We start from the raw sequence: 24,272 nt of genomic DNA on the forward strand, positions 1-24,272 counted from the left end.
ATGGATGGGAATAGCACGGGTGTTTCTTAACGTGTAACTTAAGGTGTAACTTAAGGTGTAATTTAACGACGGGGGCCTCGCCCGGCCGTTGGGGGCCGTGCCGGGGCCCGCGCCCGCCCAGCGCGGAGTTTTGAGCCGCGCCGGCTGCCGTAGGCCGGGAGGCACCGCCCGCCGCGGCGCCATGGAGCCGCCGCTTCCCCCGCTGAGCGGCGCCGCCGCCGTCCTGCTGCTCCTCCCCCTCCTGCTCGTCCCGGTGGCGCTCCTGGCGAGGAGGCGGCGCGGGCGGCGGGCGCCTCCCCTCAGCCTGCTGGTGGTGGCCGGCTCCGGTGAGTAGGGGTCGGCGCGCGGCGCGGAGCCCGCGGAGGGCAGCGGGAACTACAGCTCCCGGCATGCAGCGCGCGGCGAGTGCGAGGGTGGGGTTCCCCGGGGCGCCGCGGTGCGTGCCGGGAGTTGTAGTCGCGGCGGAGCCGTGTCCCCGGGCGCCTGATGCGCTGAGTGGCGAGAGGGTACCGGCAGCGCGGGGCTGCCTGGCGGCCGGGTGGGCTTCGGTCCCGCCAGATCTGGTGTGCGCATTAAAAATAAATACGTGAAAAGCTTTCCCGGGTGAAATAACGGATCAGCTCAGGGCTGCAACGCGTCTGTGCGTCCCTGGGGGCACAGCACCCTGCTGCTAGGCTGCTCCGGCCCCACGCGGGCAGACTCCACGCAGCCACGCCGCCTGCCCGCTCCCCGCCTCACCGGGATGCACCCAGCCCCGGCTCTGGAAGCTAAACTGACCAAAAAACCAGAGCACCACACCTTCTGCCTTCTCTGCAGCCCGCTGCCAGATCGGCGCCCCGAGCAAAGTGACCTTGCAGCTAAAAGCTGGGCAGCCCTGCGAGGGCAGTAGGTGAGGCATTTGGCTGGCGCTGGGCTGGCCGCTGCGTGGCATTCAGCTGCTGCGCTGACCTTGCTGCCTGCTCGCCTCCAGCATTACAGGCTGGGACAGCGCAGTCCCCAGCTCTGGTCTCCCAGGCCATAGGCTGAACACTCAGGCAGCTCACACGTCCAAGGTGCAGCTCCTGGTGGGCTCCCATTTGGTTTTATTTTGACAGCTGGGCTTGGGTACGGTCTCTGAATAGGGACTGCAGTGTAACTCTACCCAGTTATTTTTGCATGATGTACAGGACGTTAAACACAAATGTCTCACTTCTGCGTGATCCTGTTTCAATCTCATTTAACTGAAAAACTTCCATCCGTATAGCTTCAGTGGGACCTGAGTTGTCCTCGTGTTACTTAAACAGTCTCAATCATCCTTTAATCGAAATCTTCTCCTTTCAGAAGATTGTGACTGATACTATTAGTACCAAAAAATTGTAAAAGGAAAAGCAACTAATCCAACTGAAGAAATGGAAAGTTACAGAATATTTCATGTACTAACAGCAGTTTATTTTGTTCTTACAGGAGGGCACACAACAGAAATCCTGAGGTTACTTAGTTGTTTGTCAGAGTCATACTCGCCTAGACATTATATTTTTGCAGACTCAGATAAGATGAGTGAAGCTAAAATACGTTCTTTTGAACAAAAAAGGGCTCAAAGGTTCTCCAATTCCCAGGTAACTTGTTAAATATGCTCTTGTAAGATAAATTGATCTCAACATGACATTCTAATTCAAGGCAATTTAGAAGTGATTCTTTAAAAGGTTATTTTTAAGATCAGCTTGTGTTTTTGATTTTCTAGCTATTGATAATCACTTTCACTAAAGTTCAGCTAAAGTGCCATTCTGTACATACTGGATTTTATGTTGCTAAAGGTGAGCTAAATAAATTAAATTGATTGATGTTGTACTAGAGACCCTGAAAATGCAAAGTACTTAAAAATAGCAAATGCCATTGTCGCTTCCAATTTTCACTCCTACCTTCCTTACTTTCTTTTTAAATGGTCTTTACCACTGGTTAACATGCTAATCCATTTAAAGCAATGGGGGAACATAAGTGTAGTGAAAGTAACTGCTGTAGAAAGAAGGCTATCTAGTGCTCATGAAAAGCACACTGGGAAAAAAAAGAACAACTCCCTTATTTCAGTAAACTAGTTAGTCACAGAAGCATTACTTGTAGCTATAAAAATCTTTGTATAGAAATATGGTTTGTTTTTTTTGTTTGTTTGTTTTTGGTGGTGTTACTTTATTTTTTATTTTGGCATTTCCGTCAGTGACATAAGTATATTTTTGAAAGAAGTATTATCTAAGGTTTTATCTAAGAAAGCCTTGATTAAAGTTGTATTCCTTTTGTGTTTCTAGACTGTTTTACTTTGTTTTTAAAACTGAGCATCACTTACACAAGTGCTTAAAAGTATTTAAGGCATCTTAATGTCAGTAGTTTCCTGATTGATGACCTGAGCAAACACTGAATTCCTAAAAATAATGAAAAGTCATGAAAATATTCTGAATATCTTTTTATCAAATGTTTGCTTGTTTTGAGCCAGTTGACTGTATCATTAACAGACCAGCAGTATGACTCCCTGCTGATGTAAAGTACAATCTGATGTCCAGCAGAATTAGTAGAAAGATTACGTTTTTATTTAGAAAATGGAAAAAGTACAATGGAAGTTAATGTTTCAATTACAAAAATCTTATTCCTTTTGAGCAAGCTGCACATGTCATAAATAACTTATTTATGCGGCATTGATTTCTAATGGTGCACTTACAGTATTTCTGTTGTTTTCAGCAACACTGATAGGACTGAAAACTAGAACTCAGTACTAGTGATTTTCAGAACAGACCCTTTCCTTGTAAAGCAACTGCTGCTAAGGTGAGCAACAAGCTCACTCAGGAATGAAGTTTATAGGTTTGTCTACTCCACTTTCAACTCTAAAGGTGAAGGTTCCTTACATTCCACAGATGGCTGTATCGAGTGGGGATGGCTTCATTTAAAATTCAGTGTGGCTGTCTCTTCTCTTGTTGTGTACCATGGATGAGTTTAGTTAAGTGGCAGGAGGTATTTCATAATTCAGAGAAATCTTGTTTGGTAATTGGCCATTTGCATCAAGAGCCATATTCATTTATCTGAAAAGTGTCCAACCCTAAGTTATTAAGTTTCTTAAAAAAATACATATTTCAAGTATTAAAAAAATAATGTATTTTTCACTAGTTCACTTAGCTAAGCAACTTCCCTTTCCTACCCCCAGCCAACTGCTAACGCATCGTGTAGTTATATTTTCCTTGAGCACTGAAAGCCAGAGGAACGTACTTGGCTGCATCTGAGTTTGCTGTCTGGATAACAGATGCTCGCTTTACTTTGGCCATTCTTTTTCCACTGAGCAAAAATATTCAGAGTGAAATAGAAGATACATTTTGGAAAGTGTAGGTCACGTGCCTATAGCATGTATTTGCCAACTTTCAGAGTATGCTTTCAACTAATGTGTGCTTTGGCACTGAGGGTGCTAGAGTACATACCCATTTAAAAATCACATTAGTGGCTTCTTGCAGCTTTGAATAAATGAAGGGGAAAACTCTGAAAGCTTCAATCCACAATCATTCCCTTCCTCTTCTCATCAAGGAAGTATATTTTACCAGAACTAAAGACTGGACAGAAGACAGATTAGAATAATGATCTAAGAGAAAATCAGTGTACTTCTGTAGCAAATTACTATGTAAAAGCCACAAATATAACCAATTTTTCTTTCTGATACGTGGTTTAGCCCAGATATAAAAGCAGCAGTATTCAGGCAGAAGGAAAAGAAGCTAAAAGCAACATCTTGCTAACAAGAAACGAAATGCTGCACACCTACCCACTAAGTCTTCTGGAAAATAAAATCCAAAGAGCCTCCTAAGAGAAGTCCCTGGTCCTGCTATCACTTTATTTTCTCTGGCTCCCAACCTGTAACCACAGTAATTCTACTTGGCTGCCCCCACAGCTGATAGCCAGGTTATCTTCTGCACTCAGCACAGAGAACCTGCTTCAGCTCCTGCTGACTTAGTCTAGCAGAAGAAAGACAATTTACATATGTTTACTGAATAACACACATTCTTCAAGGGATCTTGTACCCCTGTTCACCATGGGTAAGAGGACAAGCCAGATTAATTTGCCTTTACATAATGCTTATTTGACCACGATCTTTTCCATTATGTTTCATGAAAGTTATCATGCTAGGAAATCCTGTTCATCAGCATGAAAAAGGACTACATAAACCCAGTTTCTGTGGAAAAATTGCAGTATATTCAGTTGAGGATATTTTAACAATTCACAGCAATGACAGTTTTCCATGATGCATGCATGCAACTTTTCCCTGCATGCTTGCAAAACTGTGCTATTAAATAGGTAAGGACTACATCGCTGGTTTTAAAATTGCAATACCCTGTCAATATCATTGAATTGCCAGTTTGGAACATTTGTCTGCAAATAATGAAAAGGTTTCTGATTCTGCTACAGCAGTAAGAAAAATAAATGCAACAGTATGAGACCACAGAACTTAGGGAAGAGTTTTTTTGTTTCTGATATCAGACATATTATGCAGTTTTCCAACAAAAGATTCAGGAGGTGCCTTTGTCCAGAATACTAGCAGTACTCCATTAGATGAGACACTGGAGAAACACCTGGCAGTGGCTTTTAAACAGAATTCTATTTTGTTCCCCAGCTAAATATTCAAGAGTCGATTGATGCATGGGCTGAAGTTCTAATATGCAATACAGACGTCAGTGTGCAAAGTTTCAAGCATGTATTGTGAAGAATATAGATAAAACCAGTCTGATCTTTACTCCAATTCTGCAACTAAATTTCTACTTCTATACCATTTAGGGTCCCTGCCAAATTTTGGTGATTTTTTTTTTTTTATGATGGAGAAAATTACATACAGTTCTTTGGCAAAAACTTTATTATTTAATACCATTCTTGCAGTGAAGGGAACATCCAAATGCTTCTACTAAAACTTGATCTGCCTAAAACTACCTTGTCAATACATATTTCTTACAGGACAGCATACTGTGAAAGAGTCTAAACTTCACTTAACAGCATTTCTTTTTATCACCTGATCTCTTACAAAGCTTTGAGAAATAGTGATAACCAGAATTCTGTTAAATGGGGAACAGAGGGCACGTTTGTTTTTCCATATTTTATCAGACTAATACAATCAGTTACAACACCTTCAAATAAAATATAAAACAGCCAGTTTGTAACATCTGTTAACGCCTTCCAGTATTACAACAATTAAAGAACCTTATTGCAATGAAACAAGATAATTTCAGTCAAGAAAATTAACTTAATATTCTGCATTTGTAAGGGTTCTTTCTTTATTTTCTTTCCACTTCACATAAAAAAGACCTGAGTTATAGCTATTCAAAACGGATTTGTAGTTTGTATTTAATGTGCAACTATTGGTAACATCACCTTTCCTAGTCACAAGTCAGCAGGGCTAAATTGTATCAGTCAGATATGGCGTCATTGAAGTAAATGGGGAGTTTTCAATATGTGTAATGATATTTAGAGTCCCTCACTCCTAACGTTAGTGATCTGGTGTCCCATGTGAAGTTAGTGACCGCTGTCCAGATCTAAACAATATGTCAGCATCACTGGGCAGTACAGTGTATTTAATGTATTTGTTTTTCATCTCAACAATGACAAATTGAATGGGCATCAGGACTACCCCCAGCTGTAGCAATAATTCTTAGGTACAGTTCCTCTATGTCAAAGACATCGGGGGAGAGTGCATGAAGCCTGAATACCATTGGCTGCATACAGCGTTCTGAGACAAACAGAAAACATCCGTATTTTGTTAATTCGATACCTTTTACACACATGGGATGATCTCTAATTTTGCCTAAGTAAAAAACAATGAATAGTATTTCTTAAACTTAATATTAGTTTATGTTCTTTCCTGTTTTAAAATGCAAATATTTTACATTTTGACTATGTCTTGCATATTCTTCTGAATATTTGAGTACTCACTTAAAGGAGAGTGATATTTGCTATTACATTTTTAGTAGCCTGCACTGGACATTAATTGGGAAAAGTTGTTACATTTTCTGCAATGTAAATCCACGATGAGTTTAAGCAGGAAATAAAAAGAGAGTCACCTTGTTTGGACTAGTTTATGAAACCTGGAAATGTGTCTCGGTGACCACTAGGAGGGGCAATAAGTTAACATACAGCAGACGAAGTTGCTCCAGCTGAGTTGTTTTTAAATTTAGGAATGTTTTAAAGTAACATAGGAAACGATTTTAAAAATAGATATATAGTTCTAGTATTTTGTTTAACCTCATTCCAAAGAGTGCTAAGCATGATAGTGAATAAGGCATCTAAGAAAGGATTTCATACCCAAATATTTCCAACCTAGATTTAAAAATTAAAAAAAAATGTTGGCACAGAGAGGTCTAATAACTCTATAGAAGGAACAACAACATTCTTAGAAAAAATAACAATTCAGCTTTATCATGCTCTCTTACAGTTCACCCTTGATCGCATTCCCAGAAGCCGCGAGGTTAGACAATCTTGGATCTCTTCCGTGGTAACAACCCTGTACTCCATACTTTATTCCTTTCCTTTGACCTACAAACTGAAACCAGATTTGGTAGGTAAATTTTTAAGTATTGAGAATTTGCTAATCTTCATTGTAGAAGCATTTGGAATATCGAGACATTGCAGACTGTATCACATGTGTGTGCTTAGTTCTACAGTTCACAGGACATACATTTTTGAACACTAAAAGCTGAAAGAGATATTGTAGCAATACACCAAGAAACAGAATGGTTTCATGCAAATGAATTAGTCCAGCAAAACTAGTATCCTTTCTCAAAGTTTTCAGGTAACATTAGGGAGCGAATGCCAGTAGAGCTACCACAAACAGGTTTGCAGGTTCTTGATAATATCTCTTCAGGATTGCGACAGCACAAACTATGCCTGAAAGCCCGGTTATCCTGTTGGCTGGTCTTGCTCCAGAAATGGTATGACCAGTCTGGAACAGACAGGTTCAGACCAGCAGAAATGTATACAAATTCAGTTCTCGTGCTTACTTGGCAAAGGCCACCTGGTTAGTCAATACTAGGGGATCTACCAACCGAGCTGGACCTGCCCAATCAAACCTGTTACGTACTGTAGAAGGGGATAAAGTCTAGCTTTTCAGCTAGATACATAGGTATTTAGTCTATGGCAGACTAACAATTATTGATGACAAAAAGCATCCCTGCCAAAACATCAACTAGAGCCTCTCACTTCTGGTAGCTTTTTCTAGCTGTTCACAAAACCGCAATCCCATGCTAATTACAACATACATTTTAAAATATTCTACACACTTTATAGAGTCAGAAGCATTCAGGGTTGTCAGGTTATAGAAATAAACAAAATAGTAAGACATATCTGATCGATAAAGATTTTTGTTAATGCAGGACTCAGAAGGTAGTGCATTGGACTCCATGGTTTGAGTCCTACCATTCCTTAAGAAAAAAATTGATAAAATCTGACCTTTTGCTAGAGTTGTCATATTAAGGTATCAGATATCCAAACTTGGGATTTAAAAGACATTTTAGCAGAATTTCATATTATTATTACTTTTAATATTTAAATGAGACCTGTATAAACTTGTGCAGTTGCAAGTTATTTTTCATAATTTAGTAACGATGTATATATACCCACAGAGGATGTTTGTAAATGGACTTTTTTTTAGCTCTCGCTGTGAACTGTATGGCTCGTTCCAAAGAGGCTCAAATATAACTGTGTTATTTTGAACATTGAGAGAAGCTGCTGTGAACTGTATGATCTCACGGGCTTCAGTAGTACTTTTCAGTTCCTATTAGATCAAAAGCTATTTGCTTGCTGAAGTTTTCAGAACAGTTTAATGAGCAGAACAACACACAGTTTCTTTTCAGTCCTTTTTTTTTCAAGCCTATAAAGTTGGGATGGGGGAGGGGATACTTTTCTTTCTACAGTGATTTTCATTTGGGGGGGAAATATTAATGGGTAGTTTACATGAAGCAGATACCTTACAGAAAAGGTATCAGATACTTAGGAATCACCTTGCTACACCACTGATTTCATTTAATGTATATATATTTTTAAACTAAATATTGCAAAAGAAACTGACTGCAAAACCCACTGTGTAGATTAATATATTACACAAAGTGTCAATAGGACACATCCTAGGAGAAGAGCAGGAAGTTACTAGTTCCATGGTTCCTCTGTTTACAAGAGAAATTTAAAGTGACAGTGGGATTTACATGTAGAATTACCAGAAACGTGGTTGGAGTTGATAAGATATCTAAAGCTTAATGCTTTTGAAAAACACTTGTCCTCATAAAATTAGGAATACATTTTAGCAAGGCCTGTAAGACCTTTGCAGAGTTTAAGGGAAACACTAGTTCAAAATTCCATCCAAAGATTCCTTATCCATGATTAGAAAAGGGCTTGAGGGGAGGGAGTTCCCAAATGTTTTTTGCCAGGTACTATCACTGGCCACAACAGCAGCAGGTACTGCCACTGGCAGGAATATTTCTGACTTTATGCCAAATCTTATACCACTTCAAAGAAGCTTTGCATACTACACTACTAGTCATGTATATATGTATCTCATAGCTTAGGAATTCTTCAAAACACAGTAAGTCAGAGAGCTGTAAAGATTTTAAAGCACTTATCAAAGTAAAGCGATATGGGGATTAAAATGCGTCGCATTGCCAGTGAAAAGATCCTGTGCGATACATGAAGCAACTGGTCATATTTAATTGCCTTTAGAGGAAAATGTTCTCAGTGAATTGCAACTTGCCCTATTCTTGGCAGAACGTAAATGATCAGTAGTTTAAGGACCCAGAAAGGGTGGAAAAAGTGCTGGAGTTTACAGGATTAATCTATAACTTTTGGCATGGAAACGGACACCCGAATATAGAAGCAAGCACACTATTACATCATGCTGAGAGTTTCATATTTTTGAACAGTAGAGCTTAAGGGCAGAGTACAGTTTCAGTCTAGGCAATTGTTTTTGTTGAACTGCAAGAAGGAAACACACATTTGAATTGCTTCTAAGTCATTTATACACACATGTGATCCTCAAATCTTTACACTTACTTTTAGGCTTGTCATAAACTTGTTGTTTGAAGGAATACTAGCTCTATCCTTTGAAGTCTTTTCCAGACACCCAAAAGCTAGAGAAAAGCAGATTTGTTGTAGTTTCAGTTTAAGGAATACGGGACAAGAGAAGTAGCGCAAAGGGAGACAGAAACCATTAGGTGCACAAAGGCAAGTTTGGAGCAGATAGGCTTAGGCTGGCATACCTAGCAAAACTATTGAGCCAAAATAGCTACGAGGGGGAAAGCAACAAACCTAGCAGCACAGGAGTTAATTTATATGTACTTATTTACATGAGCACTGTGTCCCTTTTACATCTCACACCGATCTTCTGGCAAAGCTTCTTATTTTACATGAGAAGGCAGTTTCATCTAACCCTTCTTCAAGACAGTGAGTTCAGAAAGAACTGAACAACTTCCAGGAGACCTTTATGGTCTTGCAGGACTTGACCCACACTTAAAATGGGCCCCCAGAGGGTTTAAGAAATGTAAAAGTTAGTTGAGTTGTTCAGTTTGAGATCATATTCAAGAGGCCCATTTCTGAGTTATGAGCATCTGCACTCTGCAAAGTTAAATCCCTTTAGAGGTATTAAACCAAGTAACAGAATTAAGACGTCAGAAGTGATGATTGTCTTGTGTTCTTATAGCCAAATACAGAATTCTAGAAATATAGGTACCAAAAATGTTTTGCAGGCACATCTATGCTGGGTAGTTTTTACAACATGTCAACCTTATTTGGGCTTCCTATGCCGAGACCTAAAATTCCAGGAAAGCAAGGCTCGTGCCAGCATGCTCTGTCTACACCTTCCTTCTACCCCCCCCCCCAAAAAAAAAAAAAAAAAAGAAAGTTTAACACCATCAGCTGCAGCCAGATTTAATATGCACTTATAGCCTCAAAGACTGCAAAATCCTACTATGAAAACAGGCAGCTGGTCAGAGAAAAGAGATTTTTATTGCCTTCATTGAGAGAAAAGTTGAGAAGAAACTTAAACGCAAAATAAGGTGATAGAAGATCTGCTATCTAGGGAAAGATGCAAATCCTTCTTAGACAGATACAGAAAAATAGATGAGCTGCACAGAGATTTTCCCAAAGATAGGGAAAAGTTATTGAATCTTTTATAGACTATTTGTTGTCCAAGGAGGCATAATGCTACAGCCTTTCTACAACATGCTTACAGTCAGTAGCTACAAGTTCAGAGGATCCTAGTCCTCAGTTTTCTTGCTCCTCACGGAGCTGTTGTCTTCGTAGTCTCTGGGCCCATCTGCCAACCCTGAAACCAGGTCTTCAGGTGATCTAGCCCTTTGGCTGAATCACAATTACTCCAGGCATTCTGGCATACCACAAAGTCAAGCTGAAAACAAAGGATACACATGCACCACACAATAGAAAAGCGTACAGAGATTGCATCCAGCCCTCATTTTCAGCCACAGATGGGATGTGTAATTGGGTCAGTGCTGGACTCTCCTTCAAAGCTCCGCAGCTCCAGTCATTACTGCATCGTGCATCCTAAACTCTGGGGACACTCCTCAGCAGTGTCTGAGGCTTCAGTGCTCTACAGAGCCTGAGATAAGCAGATGTTTTCAGGCCACTGCTGCTTGGAAAAGCCGGGGTTAAATCAGGCAAAGAAGGCAGTCCTTCCACTTTCGAGCCTCCTTCCCGTGGGAAGTCTCCAGTAAGAAGTTTACATTTGCACAGCAAGTACAACAAGCCGCGCTGCCTCCCTCCCCACCAGCTGTCAGCTGAACAGGACTCTCCTTTGCAAACTTTTATAGAAGCCCGAAATCTGCACAGCTGATTATGCTTCTAGCAGCCTACCAATTCTTGTATGATTCATCTCAGGCCTGCACATCCCATTACACACGCTGGTCCCCAGGCTGCTTCAATTCACTACAGCAAGCTTCTGGAGTTGTTACAGAAGTATTTGCAGCAAACTATATGAAAGGAAATCATTATTTCATTTAGCTAAGATTTTCCATTCTTTGTACCCTGCCTAAAATGTCTGAAGTTCATAGCACTTATGATAAATGGCTGTGATGAATAATAAGCTATTGTCCCGTATATCACGGTTCTTATTAGAACTTGGTGGAAAACTACAAAATCTGGGTGGTGACATTTTTTCCTCTATTCACTTCATAACAAGTGAACTTTGTATAATACAGTATTAAGACTAGCTGGTTCTTTTTTTTTTTGTTTACTGAATCCTTCTCCCCTGCTTATAATTCTTTTGGATCAAATTGATTTTACAATGTCTGATCAACTGTTGTTCTTCTAAGATCAAAACAGTCAAAAGAGATGAGTGAGAACATCAGGTTAAGACCAGTGATTTAAGTTGTATAGTCTAAAAAGAAAACAAAGTGAAGACATCCAAATTTGTGTTGTAACTTACTAGTGTTAATGAAAATGAGTCACATTTGCCCCTCCTCTACTTTGTATTGTGTGTGCTGCACACAGCTACCCTGCAGCCACTGTGTCGAATTACCCTCTGCTGAGCAGAGATAAACATCTCAAGCCATTCAGGTTAGCTGCTTTACAGCTAGCTTGGTAGCTGTGTCTTCTGCTACCACCAGTCAGCCATGCCTGTAGATAGCATATTTCAGAAGGAGGATCGCAATAGCAGTAAAGATTAACTGAGATCTTAGCTTAGATTTAAGTCCAATTTAAACTAAAGGTTGATCAGTCTTAACTCATTAGCTCTGTCATGAACCTAATGCAGATCCTGGTCATGCTACTTCCACATACATCACACAGCCCTGTTTCAAGCGAGCAGTCTTGCCAAACCTGACAGCTGAACCAGGCCCTGCCACCCAGCACAGACTGCTCACACCTCTGGGTTTTGTGTTGTGAAGAAGTTTCAGGCAGGTATTTGATGCAGATTCTTGTTATAGCAACTACAGTTAGTGTAGTACTACAAAATATAAATTGTAGCTAACCTGAAGTACCTATTCAAAGTTCTACTTAAATGAATGCTTGAGTAATGAGAGACACGTTGAGATTTGCAATTAAAGGCTCATTTCAGGTCACTGTTAGTATGTATGATTTAATTTAATCTTTGGATTTCATTTCTCCTTTCCTTCCAAGTAAAAGCAGGCTATAATAAGCATTTCTTTTTGACATAGAAGATGAGATGCTCTCTTACAGTTAAACAGGCTCTAGAAGGTTTGATAGTATTTCTTGTGTCTCTCTGACCAAGCCCATTGTCAGGCTGACACTCAGGCAAGGTGACAGTAAGTGCAATAACAGCTTGCTGAAAGACATCCAGCACCTAGTGTTTGTAGCTGCAGGTGTGGTTTGGTAACTGCCATTCCATGTGTTTGGCACAGGCCCTTTGCTGAATTGCATTTTAACCAACTTTTTCATCTACACAAAGCCAAATTTCTTTTACTTCCCACAAATTTAGAAGTAGCAGCAATAAAGAACAGGCTGTTGGTACTCCATGGTAATGTAGGTAGGTATTTATTCTCCAGCCTTCATCTGCCGTGGTGATCTTGTTCTTTTTTAAGCAACTTTTTATCCATCTTCCAGTTTCTTACACAACTCACTCATGCCACTATTTCCTCACACAGACGTCTGGCAGAGATGATGATGCTTGGCTGGTCTCATTGACAGTCTGGGTGTTAATTTAAAGCTTTAATAACCAGCACCAACCTTCCACCAGACTTGAGAATTAGTACAACTTTCTTGCCTGTCCTTCATCATTGTTTTTGGCTGATTGGTTCTATGATTCTCATTTTATGTTTGGTAGCTAGGCTGGGGAGAATGCTGTGCTCACATCCCCTTCTGCTTCCATGTATCTGCGGCATCGTGTATGGGGATGGAAACTATCACTCCAAAGAAGACCTTTTCTTTCCAGTCACAGACCTGCCACCTTTTGCCTGATTACAGGGGCAGTTAAGTAGGGTAACTAAGGTTAGTTTAACCCAAAAAAAAGTCAAACTTGCACATTTCTGCATGCATCCAAATCTAGATTTTCAAACTTACCTTCCTATGCTGTTGCCTAACTCATGAGACTTTTCATGACCCCAGTTATCCTTCCTTTCAACATATAAGCCCTTAGGCATACCCAGAAACAGACCTGAGCTGTTTATGGCTTGACAGCATCAAGTAGCCACATTCCTGAACTCTGCTGAGGTCCAGAAACTGGGAGTCTCTCTACTACTGCTTTGCTCATGGAGACTGATGCATGGCACGTCAGTGCTGCTCCTTGCCTTATCTCTTACCTCTGAGGACAGTTGGCTAGTAACTCAGGGCCAGGCAACTAAGTGCCTAGGAGGCAGAAGTGACAATGCTTGTTGCTGTTATGATTAAATCCGGTTGTATCTGGTCCCTAGAATTTTGTGGAACTAGGGTTTTTCACCTCTAGAAAAACTCACCAGGTAGGATTTTTGTCTCCCTCTCTCCAGCTTTTTTTTTTTTTTTTTTTTTTAACAGATGGGAAAATGAGGGATTGGATGATGCTTCCTAATACATTTTTATTCTTTAATGAAAATAATACTCCTGTCGAAAGCAGAAGAAAGCAGTGCACATTAGGAAGCCAACTGCACAGTTTTCTAATTTAAGTCATTGCTCTCCCACATCTCTCTTCCAGTCTGGCGTTTACTGTTCTTATTTACCCTTGTTGGGTAATCTGCCTTAAAACCACACAAGTCTCTGCTTGTTTTGAAGAGCACCTCACCCACTGTGGGTATTGTGTGATAATAACAATGGAACTGTAGCAATAAAATGCCCAGGAGTGGACTCAAATGTTTCATGGCAATTCTACAAGCTGTAACTGGTGACTAGCTTGAACACAAGCTCCTGCTACAGAACACTGGAACTTTTGTTTTGTACTCATGGTCATTCTGGGGCTTGGAGAGTAGAAGATAAAAGGGTATCTAGGTATGATTCAATTCTACCTTAATTACCTGATTTACATCAGACTACATAGCTAGATGTTTCGTCCTAGCCTGCAGGAAATAGTGTGAAGTTTTAGCTGCTTTCACACAAGTTTTAGAGGGAAATGAACTGGGTGAGAACTTAGTTTTTCAAAAGGAATTGGCCAATAGGTAGTTTAGTGACCTTTATGTTGTTCAACCTGACTTTCTTCTTCCTCCCCACCAATAACAGGGAATTGTTGGAGGAGGATCCTGCTTATTTTAAACCTTGAAAAATACCAAAAATATTAAGGCAGTTCTCTTTTTTCTCCTTATTACCAAATGGTAGTAATGTATTCCCTAGAATTCCTGATATCTGTCATAACTGCAGTACCTCCACGTACACCAACAATTTACCTTTTGAAGCCTTTCAGATTTAGTTGCTATGAAAAAAGTCACAAATTTTCTGTGTTTGCCATCAATGCAAATGCATGCTAATAAAAGCAATACTCATCATACCTGGAGATCTTCACTGAGAAGGATATACAGGAATCTTGATGCATCTCTTCTGAGCAGTAAATTACTGTTTTCCTGGTGTTAAAGTAGAAAATATTGATATGAGAAAAAGTAAGTACCAGGTCCCAAATCCCATGCTGAGATCACAGCAGAGTCATGAATACAGCCTGGGTTTCTTGGCTTTCCATACTTGCATCTTGATCATGAGCTCATAATATAAACAAATTTACAATTCAAGTTTGAGATATTTGTTCATCAATACTTCTTTGTTTGTTTAATTTTTCATTAGAAGAACCTCCCATATTGAGAGAGCTGGTACCACAACTACAGGGCTGTAATGTTCACAGTTGTGTTTCTCACAGACTGCAGGTGCTGCTTAGGATCCCCTGAGCTGAAGCAGGTCCCTGAGAAGTGTGGGAAAAGACATGGTAACAGCTGAGACCAAGAAGCCCATTACACCTACCTTTGTAGCCACTCAGTACTTTTTTGGTTAAAAAAAACAAATGTTCAACTGAATGCTTCACTTTACAATGCACTAATGTGAAATTTTCATAGAGTAAGATAATATTAAAAACAAGCAAGTGGAGATGAGCTCATGAGACGCTGTAACTTGCATGGTGGAATACAAATGAATTCATTGCAGATTCTCTCTTACTTCTCATGCCACAGAAAGAAATAACACCCCCAGCAAAATACCCACAAAACACACAAATTCATTATTGGACTGAAATCACAAAAGGCAATAAACTCCTGAAACATTAAAAACCCTAGCTCTTACTTAACAAAAGCAGAAGTCCAAAACCAGCCCATGCGTAAAAATGAGTATGTTATTATGTTTTTTCTTTTAATTGTCCTCTCCATGTCCAAGGACTTCTGCAGAGCTTTCACTAAATCTAGCTGTTTGGTTTCCCTGTCACCGTAACCATTCTTGGTTCCATTTCCCTTGTTTCGGAAAGATCTTCAGGTTATTCAGTGCTCAGCTTTGTGGTTTCAGGAGTGAGGTTCCTTTGTATCAAGGCAGTGCGTTCTGCTCCCTGTTAGTTTCTTGTTTACGTGTCATTGAATTGTGTTTGTTTACTGTTATTTTGACTGCTTTTGTGCAAGGCTTACTTTTTTTGCCTGCCTTTTTTCTAGAGTTTTCTAAAGCTATTTTTGTAATGTTTCATACATTATAACTTGCTAAGGCATTTCTTTTTTGTTGTTGTTATGCAAGTCCAGCCACCAAGAGCAGCACATTTGGGTCTGTCATTTTTAAATGTCCTCTCCTTTTCCTTTGCCTTCCTTAAAATATCAGAAACAGCTATTCAGATTTCCTTGGCCTTCCTGACAAGCCTCAGAGATATCTTGTGGGCTTTCATAAGCCGAACAGTTCCTTTTTTGTTCCCAAATGTTAATTAGCCATTGAAATGAAGTATTTATCAACAAAAGCTGAGTTTTAGCAGTCCAGCAGAAATATGAAGAAAATAAGATTTATAAGCAAGCATTTTAGGCTAGGAAGCAGAAAATACCTAATCGCTTCTTATTTTTATTTTTTAAAGCATTGTTTACTGGCATAGATAAACAAAGGTCACACAATTAACCCAGTTTGGGTCAAACCCAATTTTGTATCATCCTGTTTTCCTTGACCTCTTTTAGCAGTTCTCTGCCTCCACCGTCCTCTCCCTTACTCATGTCCTTGGCTGTTTAGCCCCATGGGGAAGGGGCACTACCAGGGCAGCAGGGAGGCACGAGCAGCGCCCTGACCCCATGCCAGGAGCTAGCAGCAGGGCTGCTGAGCTGTGTGGTGCTCAGCTCAGGTGCGTGCATCACCACACAGCCAGCATTTCCACACTATGAGCTGCCCAGCCCCAGGCTTTGAGGAGTTGCTCTACTCTTGTCCAGGTGGTAAAGGCCAATCTCTGTGGCAATCATTACAAACAGCTGGTGTAACAGTTTCTTATGCAAATCAAGTCTCACAATTTTTATTTTATTTTATTTTTTTTATTTTTTGTTTACTTTCTGACTAGGTTTAGAGGGACTGATGTTGCCCTCACTTGATTATTGTATTTTAGAAATGTAATCAGTACTCAAATACTTGTTCATTAAAGATTTACAGCAAATAGATGTTTACATATTTATAGGAAAATCTACAAGTTTTCTGCTTTTCTCACTTTTTGTTCTAACCAGTGGCTTGACATTTAGTCCCAGTGAATCTGCGAGCTATGGTTTCAGTGTTTGAGCTGGTAAATGTCACTCTGCTACAGTGCTGCATTCACCAACTCTGAAGCAGTTTTTATCAGCAATGGTGCCATGTGCCAGAGTTCCCTGTGTGCCAGACTGCTGGCTTAGCTTGTTTTCTTTCAACAGCTGTAGGAAATATCTGAAACACAAAGGCAGGAACTATTCCATTTTTATGGGAAAGTGATTGTTATGAAATTAGATTTGCAGAATCACTAAGCACAAATGTTTTATACTGATGCTTTACTTTCAAACCTCCATCAATAAGCAGATTGATTAGTTTACTTTTTAAAAGACAGCTTCTGTTGACTTGCTAGAGGATTTCAGTATGTAGGATTGAGCTTACAGGCCTCGCTGTGAAGACAGGCAGCTAGTTTTAAGAGTTCTGTGGAAATTTCTTTGCATTAAAGCTGAACACAAATGGTGTAAAGAGCCCTGCTGTGCTGGCTTCTGGAATGCTCCCTTACAGCTTGCTGGCAACAAAGTGAGATGGACCAGTGACCAAGAAAGTCCGTGGGCAGTTGCAGCAGAGGTCACGAAGGCAACAACACAAAAATTGTCTTTGACACTTTTTTTTCGCCCTTTCTGCTGCTTCTTTGAGGAAGGCTGGAGCAAATAAACCAGAAATCATCAGAAAAATATCTCATGCAAGGCAAATATGCTACAAGCAGCCTTGTAGCTAAAGTAAATAGACATTGGGAAACACTTACCCTAAATAGCCTGATGGACCTTGTAGAGGCCCTAGTCCTTTCTTGCCCAATAGATGGCTGCGTCTGCTGCATGGGGCACTAATAATTCCCACAAGATTCCCCAACAGATTCTGCTGGGGGGGGAAACAAAAGCCTTGATCTTTGCAAGATGGAAGACATCACTCATTCTCCAAAAGTTGCTTTGGGACAGTGTTTTGAAATTCCCTAGAAGGAGAGCTTATCTTCTCTTACAAGCTCTGGGAAGGCTGCAGACCATGCAGCTCCTTTCCATCTTCACGAAAGGTTTGCTGGCTGGGAAGAAGCGAATGGCAGCATTTCTAGCTGACAGGTCTGCACCAGGTCCTCGTCCTTAGAGCATGCGTTCTCCTTTCCTCAGAAGTTTCCTTTGTGTCTCTTGATGAGTGTCTGGTGTTGCATTCCACGCAGCGGGAGCACTGCTGTCTCTTCCTGGTGACAGCGGGAGAGGGAGTAAGTAGGGCTGGTCAGACAAGATTTTTGTAGGGGAATTGCCCTAATAGTTCCAGGTATGACATGTCTCCTGACACGTCCTGAAGGTTAACTGAAGGTTAATTTTTAATTATCAGAAAGGTTGATTAATAGTTCTGACTTGAAGATCACAACCCCAAATTCAGATAGGGATCTATTTGCCTGTTGGGTTCAGTAAGTTCATACCAGAGTCTTTTTCAGGGCAGAATTCCTAAAACAGAGGATTTTAGAATATGAACATCTATAGCCAGAGTACCTAATGGCCGTTTTGAATACAGAGATCCTGCGGAGTCACATCTGCTGTCTCTAGTTTGAAGGGGTATGTGTGAAAGGGCATGAGTTATGATCAGATAATTTTTTTTAGAGATGCTTATTCCATAATTTTCCTGATCCTTTTTCCCCATGCAAGGAGTTTTCCATGAATCCAAGAGCATCTAAGAAGCAGATCACAAGTTATAAACAGCTAGTAGAAGGTATAAATTGAGTATGTCACAACTAAATCTGTATATAGTAAAGATGTTTTATTAGGATTTTATTTTTGATTATTGCTTTTCTGGCTTGTAGCTCAGCAAAGTAGTAACACCAAGTCAGTGTGGCCTTTAGGTCTATGTATATATTCACAAACAGATCAATTTAATATTATTTCATTACAGGAACTTTTGGGAGTACATTTAGTTTGGAATTCATTCTAGCTGTGTGTTGCACCCAGTCAAAGTACTGGAAAGACTAGAGCTTTAGCCAAGTTTAATGGGGGAAGCAGAACACAGTATATGGCACAGTGGCTTGATAAACATCATGTTTATTGTTAATTCAGCTTTTTATAAAACCTACTGTATCATCCTCAGCTTCTGGGATGAGGAGACTGTTAGGATTTGTATGCGACATAGATCTCATCAGTGATTGTTATTTTTTGTGTCAGACTGTAGAAGGGAAGGGAAGGATGTGAAACTCTTCCCTTGCTTTAGCCAGCTGGGCTGAGCTTTCACAGGGGCTGGAGGCAAGAAGAATGCAGAGCCAGCGCGAGTCCAGAAGGAAGAGAGGTGGAAGTATGCCTGGGAATAGGGTAGCAGAAAGAGGAGAGTACTGAGACCACAAAGATGAGGAAGGAGAGGATGGGTGGAGACATCTCAGAGGGCTAGCAGAGTGCAGAGAAACACTGAAATGGAAGACAATGAGGAAAGGACAAGGGAGGGGATGGGACTCGAATGAAACAGAAAAAGATCCTGGAGAGCAATGAAGACAAGACAGGCAGTACTTGTACTCCAGGTAGCTCTACTCAAGGAAAGGATAAGTAGCGTTTCTATCTAGGCAGCACACATTTTTATCTGTCTGGTTAGAGTTGAATTTTGAAGCTGAAAGCAGTAGTCTGAATATTCAACTAACAAGAAAAAACAGTAAATAATTGGACTGTTTTGGTGCTTCTTATATGTTTGTCTGAAACACAGCAGGTTCTGCAGCAGATTTCCTGGTTATGTTTTTTTTGTTTTGTTTTGTTTTGTTTTTGTTTTGTTTTGTTTTGTTTTTTCCCCTGAAAACTCAGAAAAACACTCCAGGTTGATTCATACACCTATGTTTAGACTACAGTAACAAATGCTATTACTAAACAGAGATACACAACCATGGTTTAATTTAGGTGTCAGGAGCCATATACCAATAGCAGGATCACCACCAGTGCAAATTAATCAAGCTTGTCAGGAAATAGGGTAAAACACATGGTTTAGTTAACAGGTATGGAAGTTTCTTTGAAATGCTAAAAGGCCAAGTGTGGTTGGTTTACATCCTTGTTTGCCAAGCCAAATATATAAAAAAATGGATTTTCATTCTCATCAGATTGTAGAGTAGGTTTTTAAGCCTCAACACGGATTTACTTGAAAGCAAGTTCTACAGGAGGTTTGAAACCGGAGAATATGACTGCTTTCAGAAACATCATATGCAAAGTGGACGTGTTCAGCTTGATCACTTTTTTGCTATGTAATTGTTAACAAAAGAATTACGCTCTTGCAGTTTTCTTATACAAGTATTTCGAGACACAAACAGTATACGGTATGTTGGTTCAAAGGGTCTGCCAGAAAACACCAGCAAGTTTTGGATAAATTAAGATAAACAGTAAAATCAGAATAACTTTACATACAATATCAAGATCTGTGGATTCTGATAAGAAAGTATTACATTACGGTCTTCACATCCCCAAACTAGATTTTTGGGTCCATTTTAGAGGCAAAGGACAATATATGTGAGCAGGTCAGTAACATCAAAAGTGTCTACTTTTAACCGAGGCAAGGTGCTGTCATCCAGCTTATCAGTGGGATCTCGCCAAGAAGCAGGGAAGGAAGCTTTCTGAAATGTTTGTTACAGCCCTGAAACAGAAACTTTTTTTTCTCCACCCCACCAATATAACGTTTTTCACAAGCTGTTGAACTTGGAACAAAAATGTAAGTTCATAGGATACAGGACCACAGTTTTGTAAAAGAACTCTTTATTTCCACATGACCCCCAGCTGTGCAGAAAAGGGCTGATTACATGGTAGCAGTTAAATTTAGTAAGAAATTCCTTGCCCGAAACCAATTTTGATACTCAGGTAGTACGCCTGATACGTACCCTGCTTTAAAGCTTTTAGTTTTAAGCAAGCTGTTTGTCAGTTTATCAGTGTCTAAGTTTGAAAGACCACTTTCTTTTGCTGTTAACATTTACATGTGAATTTGAGACTCTCTACTACACGTATGCAACACATACATAGAAATAAGCCTACCTAAGGAAGGCATTTTGCTAAATACTAGTGTTTACTAAAATAAAAAAAGATCTCTGGTCATGCAGATCAGCTAGTAGGTTTTGATGAAAGTCCTAATTCATCAGCACATTTTTGCTGAACTGGCAAGTGTTTTGCTGACTTAAGCCAAAGTTCAAGAGGTTTATAACTGAATCCAAGGTTTAGTAATCCTAATTAAACTTCTTTGGCCTTATTATGCTTAATCTGTGCATAAATCTCATGAGTGATACAACACAAAGCTGTGATTGAGAATGGAAGCTGTTTTAGTTATAAATCCAAGAGCCCGGGAGTTCTTTCTGCTTCCTTCTTAGGCAGACTGTACCATTTCAGAGCTCTTCTTCCCCTTGAAGAATGAAGTGATGATCTCCTTTGGCAGCTACTTTGAAATAATGTCTTGGGTTTCCCACCCCATATTTTTTTTACATATTCAATTGCCTCTTCTGTTTAAAATATCTTTGTAATCTTTTTTTGTGTGTGTGTGTGTGTGTAACATTTAATGTTACTAGAATATGTGCATTTTTAATTCTTTACTATATGAAAAAAACTCACGGTTTACTTCTATCAAATGTTTCTCTTTTAGATACTGTGCAATGGACCAGGAACATGTGTTCCTGTCTGTATATCTGCTCTTCTTCTTGGGCTTCTAGGAATAAAAAGAGCAATCATTGTGTATGTAGAAAGCATCTGCCGCGTGGAAACTTTATCCCTGTCTGGAAAGATTCTTTACTACTTTTCAGATTACTTCATTGTTCAGTGGCCTGCTCTAAAGGAAAAATATCCCAAGTCAGTCTATCTTGGTCGAATAGTGTAACAAGAGAAGACAGGCTTCACCTAAAATAAACTCTGAAAGTTCCTCACTGAAGAAATTCATTCATGTAACAATTTATTTTCAAGGATTCCTGTTAGAAAAAGAATCGGCCATTACTGGAAAAGCAGACAATAATAAAGATCTCTCTACATTAAAGTACATTTTTGTGTAGTTGTATTTATTGGCATCATCTAGGTCTGTTCACCAATACCCATAATGGCCTTAAGTCTATGCCATCTGTTTTCATCTACTTTTCCTGCTATGTGAATAGCAATTTTTGTCTACAAATAAATATGGGAATTTGTATGAATTGTAACATTTCCTGTAAGGAAACTTTGTGTAGTTTTCTAAATTGTAAGAAACAAAGTCTTGTTCTAGCACAACAGACTTTATTTCCTGTATGCTAGCAGTGAAGTCCCTTGTGAATCCTTAGAGTATAAAAGAAACAGTTATATTAAGTTGGCTTCATGACAGTTTGTACTCTGCAGTCTTCCAAACCCCCCAAAGCATTAAAGCAGTATCATTTTTCCTCTGGGCTTGTCAACGCCGTCCTTATAGTCTGTAGTACATGTTTTGAAATTTTTTGTTCAGTTCTTCAGATAAATAAAAAGGTGACAAGTGTCATGCACAGGCACAGTATTTATAGACACAAGTAGTACTTCCTTCAAAGCTCACATGCTTACCCTCATCAGGGTTACATCACAGAGAGCAAACTGTCAGTCGGAAGAATTGAACTGGTTCACGCTTTAATATATAGAGGGGGAAAAAAAGCCTTACTATGTGTTGTAGGGGAAGGAACAGAGATTCCCTTCTCTTTTCCCAATACAGGGACTGAGTTTCAGTATATCCTACCTTCTCATTTTGAGCACCTTACTTTCAGCATTATGATACGCACTTAAGATTTTGTCGTGGGAAACAGTATGCTATCCATAGGAACCACTTTTGAAATCTATTTTGTTGGAGCTAAGTATGTGAAGCCTACTTTAATATTTCACATTCATCTGGCAAAATGTAACTCTACACACTGTTCCACCTCCGAAGCAATATAAACACATCTGTCATCTGCGCGCACACAGAGCTATGTGTCTGGCTACAGAAACATATACAAAGCAAAAAGCTCAAAGAAAAGTAGAAATACTTTACAGACATTGTGGTGAAGCCAACAGCAGCTCCTCGTGCTGCCACGGAAGGAGACTCGCACTCTAAAGCCTTTTCCTCAGCATCAGATGTCAAAAAAGCTGCAGCAGTTATTCAGGTAGGAAACGGGGGATGGCATTCAGCTGAACACAAACTGTGGGTCCTGCTGTTAGGAAACAGGAGTTAGAGGAGTATTTTGCTTTTCGTAAAACATTAGGTAGAAAATGACTGTCATGCTGCTGCGAGGCCCTGTGGGGAAACCAGCCGTTATAACCTGTCCAACAGGCTTAATAATCCTGAGCTGTGGGAGAGACACAATTAGAGTCCCTTGATGTGGTCACATGTGAGTTTGGAACAGACACTTTTTGTGGTTTTCACCCCAGATTGTGCCTGACATTAAAGAGCAGCTAATAGGTTAAGAATACGTGGGAAGGGATCTGTACAAAATATACTCGGGTCCTTGAAAATGGCCTGAGTAAAGCAGTTCTGATCTGCTTAACATCTTCTTTTTTTTTTTTCTTTTTTTTTTTTCCTCCCTCCAACTGGTGTGAGGACTATCTTATCAGGACTTTCTACATAGTTGCAGATAGTTCAGTAAATTGGAGATAGGCTGGACTTTATTATGGCTAATGGCACGTTATTTTAGATCGGTGCTCTCTGAGCTGAACCTTGCTTTTAGTTTTAGAAGGAAACTGGAGTAGAGGGGAAGGAGGACAGAGGCAGCCTCTTCCTCCGCGCCTGGCTAGGGGCAGCAGCACAGGATCACACCCTGAGGCTCAGAGAAGCAGGAGAAGAGAAAGGCAATGAATGCTCCCATTCATGCACCGCATCCGTGCCTGAATCGCTTGCTGGCCCGGCAGCACGGCCACCTCCCAGGCCGCCCAGCACATAAACACAGGCAAGGCTCCGACAGCACGGAGTTCACGTGCTGCTTCTGTTCAGAGCAAAGCAGAACATATCCCATCCTTCACCCTGCTGTGGATTTATACCTTTGTGAAAGCATCTCTGGCTGCTCTGTTGCCCCTTCTGGCCCTGCCCAGGGCTGGATTTAGGGGTTTGGTGTGCTTTCAAACTACGGGTTCATAAACTTTACGAGTTTGGCTCTGAACACCAGAGAGTCCCAAGAATGTTCTTCCATCTATCACCTGCGTAGTAACCACTGCTGCTGAAGGAAATCACTTGCCTGTTTAGACTTGTAACCCCACATATAAGTGCTCTGAAAGTAGCAGTTGATTTCTTTTCAAGAGACTGCTCTGAAAAACCAAGCTGCTCCAGGTCTTCCGATGTGGAAGAGTTTCATCTTCAAGGTCTTGGGAAGACTTTTTTCCCCTTTACTTCCCTCCCAACCTTTGGGAGCAAGGCCAAAAGAATCTCTGCCTGTGTTCGCCGAGAAGCATGTGCTTCACGAAATTTCCCAGATTGACCAAACTGAGGCGAAGCAGTGAATGCAAACTGGTTTTTAATCTGGATGATCAGTTTGGGTGTGAGCCCATAAGAGAGTGGGACAATACCCCACTTCCTTGTATTTGAAGCTGTTTTCCTTACTGCTTACTGGCTCAGGCATCAACTTGAGTTAAGGAAATTTACATTTCAGCAGTTTATAATCAGTCTTAGTAAGCGAAAACTTGGGTTAGAAATGACAGCAGTGTGTAAAGTTAAAGCAGCTAGAACTGCTTAGGAGAGCTCAGCAATGAAGGATCACAGGCTGACTTTGACCAAAGCCTTCAGCAAGAAGACTGCATTTGTAACCATAC

At 40.3% G+C, this 24,272-nt stretch overlaps 1 protein-coding gene across 1 annotated transcript; it reads left to right on the plus strand.

Annotated features, from left to right (window-relative positions):
• Positions 1-168: 168 nt before the first annotated feature.
• ALG14 (ALG14 UDP-N-acetylglucosaminyltransferase subunit) lies at positions 169-21,518 on the plus strand. The gene is made up of 4 exons (XM_084291393.1): positions 169-326; positions 1,444-1,595; positions 6,422-6,544; positions 21,154-21,518. Exons 1-4 carry the CDS (start codon positions 182-184, stop codon positions 21,382-21,384), a joined length of 651 nt encoding a protein of 216 aa, XP_084147519.1. The 5' UTR covers positions 169-181; the 3' UTR covers positions 21,385-21,518.
• Positions 21,519-24,272: the final 2,754 nt, after the last annotated feature.

Source organism: Netta rufina (assembly GCF_964035555.1).
Source record: "Netta rufina genome assembly, chromosome: 8".
Taxonomy (NCBI): Eukaryota; Metazoa; Chordata; class Aves; order Anseriformes; family Anatidae; genus Netta; species Netta rufina.